The 7965-nt window shown below is 42.5% G+C and overlaps 2 protein-coding genes across 3 annotated transcripts; one reads left to right on the top strand and one right to left on the bottom strand.

Annotated features, from left to right (window-relative positions):
- Positions 1-3056: 3056 nt before the first annotated feature.
- Positions 3057-5327, bottom strand: si:ch211-175m2.5 (uncharacterized protein LOC568697 homolog). 2 transcript variants are annotated; one of them, XM_029165283.3, is made up of 6 exons: positions 5181-5327; positions 4981-5116; positions 4747-4899; positions 4580-4679; positions 3938-4068; positions 3057-3845 (listed from the first exon to the last, which is right to left on the bottom strand). In XM_029165283.3, the coding sequence occupies exons 2-6, from the start codon at positions 5029-5031 to the stop codon at positions 3555-3557; spliced, it is 726 nt and encodes a 241-aa protein (XP_029021116.1). In that variant the 5' UTR covers positions 5032-5116; positions 5181-5327; the 3' UTR covers positions 3057-3554. The 2 variants fall into 2 exon arrangements, with proteins under 2 accessions (XP_029021116.1, XP_029021115.1); XM_029165282.3 differs by having other exon boundaries at positions 4981-5230.
- Positions 5328-5513: 186 nt separating this feature from the next.
- polr2g (RNA polymerase II subunit G) lies at positions 5514-7938 on the top strand. The gene is made up of 8 exons (XM_029165284.2): positions 5514-5669; positions 5971-6080; positions 6382-6541; positions 6825-6875; positions 6958-7023; positions 7151-7222; positions 7328-7361; positions 7613-7938. The coding sequence occupies exons 1-8, from the start codon at positions 5658-5660 to the stop codon at positions 7624-7626; spliced, it is 519 nt and encodes a 172-aa protein (XP_029021117.1). The 5' UTR covers positions 5514-5657; the 3' UTR covers positions 7627-7938.
- The last annotated feature ends 27 nt before the right edge of the window (positions 7939-7965 follow it).

Here is a 7965-nt window from a genome sequence, read left to right as displayed (position 1 = left end):
AGAAGTTATGAGCGGAAGCTCAATCTCGGTTTCCTGCAGAGATGCTGGGCCAGCGTTATCAAAGACAAACGAGGCTGCTGCGTGCATGTGGCAGGTGGGCTGCACGTGGGTGGCCTGTTTATGGGGGGGGGGGGGGCGCTGCCTCCCGTCAGCTCTGCAGCAGATGCTGGATGTCACCCGAGGACTTCCACCTCCTCTCCCGCTTCCTCCTCACGTTTTCTCATTCCAGTCCCGATCGAACCCCCCCTCGAGTCCCTGGAGGCTGGAGCTGGAGACGCGGCCCCGCTGGATGCCGAGTGATCGTCCTCTGCCTCCTTGGCCCCGACGCCGGGCCATCTGTCCCGTTCCATGGGTCCGAGTCGTCACACTTTGATGAGGGGAGGAGTGGGAAATCTTAGTGTGCTGACGCCTCCAGGTAGAAGGAGGGGACATCTAGAGCAGCCAGGGTTTAGCTTTAATGGACACTAGAACCAACGACTGTCTGCTCGATGCACCGTTGAAGGTTGAGCTTCACATTTAGATATTTAGTATTAGAGTCAGACACATATTTGGAGCTTGCCAGTGTCTTCCTGTCGTCCTTGTAAACATGGCAGCTCTGTGTCCTTGCACTTGGTCGCACTGTTCTCTCATCTCCTACTGTGTCGCTCCTCCACTCCTCAATTTCAGCAATTCATTAAGGAATTATTTCATCAGTTTTTCTCATGACACTTTAATTTCCGTAATAAGCTGTGATTCATTTTAGTGGGCGGGCACACGGCACAGGCTGAATGCTAATGTGAAGCGCGGCCGAATGGGAAGCGGCTCCTGTCATCCATCTGTCTCCTCCCGCTTCACTCGGGTTCTGTCCGTCTTTTGTAGCCCGTCTGCAGAATGGAAGCAAACCCTCATGTCACATGTTTATATCTTGTGCTACCAGTTACAGCGCAGTATTATCCAGTAATAATGTCCTCCAGTAACTCCAGCTCAGTTGCTGCAGGTCACACGTCTCACGGTTGGCGAGTGGCGAAATGCTTTTTTTATCGTGAAGTTATTGTTTGATCACAGATGGCCAAAATACAAACAGCAAACACAGGCGCCGTCGCTCACGTCAGAGAACGGGCAAAGCTACGGCACACAAACAAGGAAAGCCACGCTCCGCTCGCTGCCAGCCGCATGTACGCAGTGATGCATGACCAGTAATCTGCAGGCAGGAAATAATCTGAGTGGATGTGCATCTGGATTATCAGTGTGGAACTGTCTGATCTGCCAGACAGACAGACAGACAGACAGACAGGCAGGCAGACAGACAGACAGACAGACAGACAGACAGACAGACAGACAGACAGACAGGCAGGCAGGCAGGCAGGCAGACAGACAGACAGACAGACAGACAGACAGACAGACAGACAGACAGACAGACAGACAGGCAGGCAGGCAGACAGACAGACAGACAGACAGACAATTATTAGCCACACATTTTTAAAATTGTAATCTATTTCTGAAAATATCTCTGTAGCCGTCAAACGTCCAATTTTAGTTTTCAGCAGTAAAATCCTGTCCTCTTTAATTAAATTATGGTTCATGAATAGCTGGATACAGTCCCTGTGCATTTAAACAGATTTACTTGACCTTGAAAACAGCTGAAAAAACAGAAGGGATATTTCACTTCTGCGTAAAGACAGAACCTCTGTGGAATGGAGGCGGCCTGAACCCAGATACGATGAATTCCATCCGTGCGGAAGTCAAGCTCAATAAGTGATGTGTGTGTTCAGCGGGCCTTTATTGGACTTGACCCAGCACTGCTCCCACTTTGCGCTGCCATGAACCCTCATTCCTCCTGCTGGCTGTCTTTACCCAGCTGATTATATATTATGCCGCTTGTTTTACCTGCTGTGAGGATGAAGACACGCTGCAGAGCCTCCTGAGACTCATCTTCCAGCTCTCGGCTCCAATAAAATCACATTGATTTGTCCATCAGCGCGATGACAGTGTGTAACAAGAGATGAGTTGAAGCCCACACCTGTTCACCTTTTTCGTGTGATCAATCACTACAAAAATGGTCTGCTCTATTCTATTAACTTGGGCTCTGGTCTATTCTCGTGGACAGTTCTGGGATGAATGATGCAGGGCAGCCCCAGACCATCAATAAGCCTCGTCTGGAGCCTGCTCTCTTCTCTTAATATTAATAGCCGACGTCAGGGTCACCGGGGTTGGTGCTTAGTAAGGATGTGCTATATGAGCAGCTGCTGAGACATAGGACTCTTTATCAGGGTGAAGGGAACAGGACGGGACAAGAGAGGCCCAGGGAGAGAACTGTCGATGAACTGACCTTTACAAATGATTATAGATTCTCTTCACATAGTTCAATAATGTGTCTCAGGCTTTGTCAAAATACCCGAATGTGAGCGTGTGAATGTCTGCGCATGATTCCCAGTAAATACCAGCTTTGGATTCTGACTGCGAGTGACCTTCACTTTATCGCTCACCGTGTTAATGCTGACGCATTGCTTGAGATTCCTTGAAATGAAAATGAAACATTGTGATATTTTGATAAGGTGGTTGCCAATTGCACTCAAGTGAATAACCATTCGCAGGTTGCACTGTCATTGCACGTCTGTCGCTCGCGCGCTCACGCAGTCTTCTGAAGATGCCCAGACACTTGGGTGACAGGTTTCGCTTCAGGTGATAGACAGCGGTGGAATGTGGGCTTTAAAAGTCGACTGACAGAAAATCAACATTGGAGAAAATTGTCTATCATTTATCACATCTCCAGTTAAAGTCTCTGTGCTATATGATTCTAATCATGTTAATGAACGTCACTGCGCTAAGACTGTAAGTCCAGCTGGATTTGCTTCTCTCATGTGCCGCTTTTATGGTTTATACTATGGCGCCCCCTGGTGGTAATGAGCAGAACGTCACTAAATGATGATTTGTTTTTCTTACAGCTGGCCCTTACGTCTTATGGTTGCATTTAACTTACTATGATGTACAGCAGATGACGAAGTCATTTGTTTTCAAAGATTTTACAAATTATGTGAAACCTTGGTGGTAAAAAATATCAGTCAAATCTGACCAAATCCCAAAAAATATAGTTTATTTAGTAGAATGCATTGATTGTTGTTAGTATGATCACAGTCAGATATACTGTAGTACTACTAAGCACTAAGGACATAAAAAGTATTTATTAGCACTTAACAGTACTTGAGTACTTGAATTACATTTTTAAAATTAGCAAGAGAAATGCAATTATTATAAAATTCTGTATTATACATTTACCATCAAGAGACCTGTAAAAATCATACTTTCAGTGTTATGAACAAATGAAACCACCCAAGTCTCACAATGCTACTTTAGTTAAAAGGAACAAACAAATCAATGAATGTCTCAAAACAAAGAAAATGTTAATTGCAATGTCAGAAAACTATATCTGTATATATGTCATAAACATTTAAACAGAAAGTTTAAAAATGACAAAGAAAAAGAAATTAGACAGAAATGAAATCATCGCTGTTGCCTTTGACCTTTGGCCTCTTATAATTGTGCCCTCTGTATATCTGTATATTACAGCTCTTGTTTCACTTGTCCTCCCCTTCCACCTTGTCACTGCCCTTGTCCCGTGGAATGCGGCCCATATTATAAAACTCCACGTTTGGCCTCATGTCAGTGACGTGGGCGAGTCTGTTGGACATGGCAAAAAAAGCAGTAATGGCGGCGATGTCCCAGGCATCCTCACGGTCGAAGCCCACCTGCTCCAGCGCCAGGAAGTGCTGCTCCGTGATAGTGTCGCAGCGACACACTGCGTGTGCAAAGTCGAGCATGGCGCGCTCCCGAGAGGACAGCTCTGCAGTCTCATAGTTTATAACAACCTGCGTTAAAGAAGTGAGCGACGTAAGTAGAGAAGAAGACCAGAATGACGCTTCATTAGTTTGGTAAGAAATGATAGAATAAGCTAAATCACCTGGTCACATAGAGTGGGATTCCTGGAGTAGATGCGGTGCAGTGCACTGTGGGATACGACGCAGTAGAGGCAGTTGTTGTAGGCACTGGTTGCCACCACAATCAGCTCACGATCTGCCTTGGTTAATCTGCCTGAAAGACGTCACATGATACATTTACGTAAAATAAGGAGAACACACAACCAACACATTAAAAACACTAAAGACACACTAACAATTAAGTCACAATTCTTTAAAAGTGGGATTCGTCAGGTTTGAAGCACCCTGTAAATCACACATTCATAGTATGATAACCTGGTACCTCACCTGCTGGTTCTGGACAAAGTTTCAGACAACACAGATAAATCAGATCAGCTGCTTTTGATCTAGATGTGTTCAAATATAATATTCTCCAGATAAACACAGAACAACAAACAGAGTATTTCCTAACATTATAGCCTGTTTTTACTGCCACACCTCGCATCAGCATCACACCCATGACCTTGTGAAACATCTGCTGTCCTGAAACATCGTGTCCACCATGATGCAATTTAAGGTGTGACTAAATCAATGAGTCCAAATTGAGCAGAAAATGAATTATCCCTAAAGCTCTCCTCAGGTTGCCTGAAAACTGTAAAGTAAAAGAAACATAAACGCAAACATACCTGTTTCTTTGTTCATTAGTTCATTGTAGAATGCGAAGAAGACTCTGAATTCAGCTGGTCTGTGAGCCAGGACTTTGAATACATTGGGCAAAAAGCCTCCCTGGAATGAACAGAGAGATTCATAGGTAGCAGAAATCTCACTTGTGGTGTGCAGGTAAATGCATCACCTTGGACTGCGCATCCTCCATGAGCTCCACTATATCATACGGCAGCTCCTTCTTGTACGGGACAGGGAAGCGGCTGATGGTCTCGTGCTGCCCGCCGGACACGTGCCTGGCCCGCGGCTTCTCCCACGACGCGCAGCCCGAGCGCCGGAACGCCTGCGTGGGCGGATGACACGGGGAAGTTGACGCACACACAGCAGTAAAGAAAGCGCACATCAAGCAAATGTTGCCACTTACAAAGTGCGTGAGGGCAGGAAGACGACTCAACTTCCACATGTTGCTCGCCATAGCGCACAGCTCCGTGAAGCCTGGGTTCAGATTGACGTTGACAGCAGCGGCTCCGTTATATTTCCAACGCTCAGTGACCTGTTAACTACGAGTTTACCTTTGCATAAGAATATGTCATGTTAATGATGTCTAATCGTTATGCCACTCACTTATAATAACGCGCTGTGTTGTTGTTATTCGTGTTGATACTATCAGACCAATCACAGTCCAGTATTGGGTCACGCCTCCTGCTCGTCCCGCCCTCGTGCAGTAGTCCTCCTCACCACCAGGGGGAAACACGTGTGAACGCTGAGCGTGCTAGATTAGCTGTGTAGTTAAAACAACAAATAAAGATGAAAATGGAAAGTCCTGCTTAGTTTGAATTTGCATTATGTTATTCAAGTCATGTTAAGGAAACTACATTTGTTCCACAGACTGTACGGTCACTATAATACAGAAACGGGGATAAGAAGGGTCGGCAGAGATGAGCAAGAATGTAAAAAAGGTTCTCCACTTTGACCCCGTAACCCGGAAGTGAGCGGGTAGCGAAAAAGCGTCAGGTCTTCATTCATTTAGTCCAATTGCAATTCGGATATTTTATTAAAACATCAATAGTCATTGACGCCTGATTCATTATTCCAACAGAGATGTTTTACCATGTAAGTACGTGTGTTATTAATCGGTTATGAACAGGCTAATAGCAGTGGGAGAGTTTTTGTTTTGACGTTTGCGTAGCGTTTTCTCAATATTAGTTAGCATTGCTAATATAACGTTGCTAAACAAAACTCCAGATCCCCTCTACACTCATTTTATATTTTATTACCGTGGTAAAAGACTTATTCCGTTAACTTCATACATCGCATTTAGCTTTCGTCAGCAGGACACTGTAACGTAAACAAAAGTTTTGCTGTGTAACAAGAGATGGACGCGTCGTTTCCTAACGGATACCTGTCTGTTCAGATTTCTTTGGAACATGAAATCTTACTACACCCGAGGTATTTTGGTCCCAACCTCCTCAACACCGTGAAGCAGAAGCTTTTCACAGAAGTGGAGGGCACGTGCACCGGCAAGTAAGTCGCTGCAATGCTTCAATATGTACAAGTTTGTTTCTAAACATATTAATTAATGTTTCGTTGAATGTCTTAACTGGGAGATGTTAACCAGAAGATCTGTTCATAATTATTGATTATTATTGTCGTCTTGGCCATTACGATATTGTGAACTGCAAAGCTTGAGGCTTGTGGACACGCAACAATATCAAGTATTATAAACTCACATTTATGGGCAGTTTACAGTCACCAATTGACTTGACTGTCAATCTTTGCTGTGGGAGAAAGACAGAGTTAATTTATTAATTTTGTGTATCCTCAGATATGGCTTCGTCATTGCAGTCACCACTATTGACAACATTGGAGCAGGTGTGATCCAGCCAGGCAGAGGATTTGTCCTGTATCCAGTCAAGTACAAGGCCATTGTGTTTCGTCCATTCAAGGGAGAAGTAGTGGATGCTGTGGTCACTCAGGTTAACAAGGTGAAGGACAGCTCTTATCTTATGGTTGACGGCTCATGAACACATTGTGTTTGCAGTATAAGAAATTTTTCATAACATGTGCCTTTACATAAAAATATTTTATTTTTATATTTTAACGTTTATTATGTTATAAATGTTTAAAATTATACAGATTATACATATAACCTATTAATGGCAAGCGTTGTAATTTATATTTCACCATAAATGTTCTTTGAGGTACATGTTAACACCTATGTAGTGTTGTTTCACATTGTTGTTATTTAAATAATTGTGTATCTTGCAGGTTGGATTGTTCACAGAAATTGGTCCCATGTCCTGCTTCATCTCTCGCCATGTGAGCCACTTAAACGTCTCTGCTTAATCAGTTGGCTACAGTGTTTCTTGTATACTTTTTCTGACAAAGCTGTTTTTTTTAGTCCATCCCCTCAGAAATGGAGTTTGACCCCAACTCTAACCCTCCCTGTTACAAGACAGTTGATGAGGTATGGACAATTGTCAGAAGATGTCACATTATTATACATAATGCAGCCAGAACCTATTCTGACATTAGGATGTTTTTTTAACTTAGTGTTAAACATCTATAACTAAAGGAGTTTTCTCTTTGCAAAGGACATTGTAATCCAGCAAGACGATGAGATCCGACTTAAGATTGTGGGAACGAGAGTAGATAAGAATGATATTGTAAGTCTAATTACTAATATAAATGCTTTATAGTGCTTATATAGTGTATATAGTGCTTTATGTCTGTTTTAAAGATTAAAATCAAGTTTTGTCCTTGTTTTCCAGTTTGCTATTGGTTCTCTTATGGATGACTATCTGGGTGAGTTCTACACTAATCAACATTTTGTCATACAGGCAGTAGATCTGCTTATTAGATGAGCATGGTTTGTTTAATTACATAGCATAATGTAAATTATTCTTCACAGTGAGAATCTTTGACACTTGTCTGTCAAAATATGCCTGTTACAGTTCCAGTTTGTGTGCAGTGAATGCAACAGACTTAGGTCTACATGTCATATGTCACATGTCTGTTTTTTATATTTAATTAACTTGTCTTCTCTTTCTTTCTAGGTCTTGTGAGCTGATTCTCCAAAACAAAAGCACCATTTACTTTATTCCTTTCATGTAGAGGTTTAGTTATTTCTTTGTTATAATGCATATTTTTCTACAGCGATTCATATTGTGAGGTGGTTATGAAGCCTCATGCATCATTGTTTTTATTACTTTGCAGTACAGCCTACATTTGTAGGACTTTATTTTACATAATTTGAGAATAACTTAGTAAACAGAAGTAACTCATACCTAATGTACACATTTTTCATAATGTGAAATAGGATTCATTGTTTTCATGACATGTTTTGATATTTAACTGCAATAAAGTGTTTTTTTTGTTCTTAGGGTTTGTTTGTTGTTGTACTTTTAAG

Source organism: Betta splendens, chromosome 10, assembly GCF_900634795.4.
Source record: "Betta splendens chromosome 10, fBetSpl5.4, whole genome shotgun sequence".
Taxonomy (NCBI): Eukaryota; Metazoa; Chordata; class Actinopteri; order Anabantiformes; family Osphronemidae; genus Betta; species Betta splendens.
Note: the sequence above shows the minus strand (reverse complement) of the source record. Positions and strands in the feature narration are given on the sequence as shown.

What these genes read in the sequence shown, in the direction of transcription:
- si:ch211-175m2.5 (XM_029165283.3), bottom strand. Translation starts at nt 5,031, where the DNA reads ATGGCGAGCAACATGTGGAAGTTGAGTCGTCTTCCTGCCCTCACGCAC. An exon ending in TGGAGGATGCGCAGTCCAAG is followed by an intron (nt 4,680 to 4,746) that starts GTGATGCATTTA and finishes TGTTCATTCCAG; the next exon opens with GGAGGCTTTTTGCCCAATGT. An exon ending in ATCCCACTCTATGTGACCAG is followed by an intron (nt 3,846 to 3,937) that starts GTGATTTAGCTT and finishes TCTTTAACGCAG; the next exon opens with GTTGTTATAAACTATGAGAC.
- polr2g (XM_029165284.2), top strand. An exon ending in GAGGGCACGTGCACCGGCAA is followed by an intron (nt 6,081 to 6,381) that starts GTAAGTCGCTGC and finishes GTGTATCCTCAG; the next exon opens with ATATGGCTTCGTCATTGCAG. An exon ending in GTTACAAGACAGTTGATGAG is followed by an intron (nt 7,024 to 7,150) that starts GTATGGACAATT and finishes CTCTTTGCAAAG; the next exon opens with GACATTGTAATCCAGCAAGA.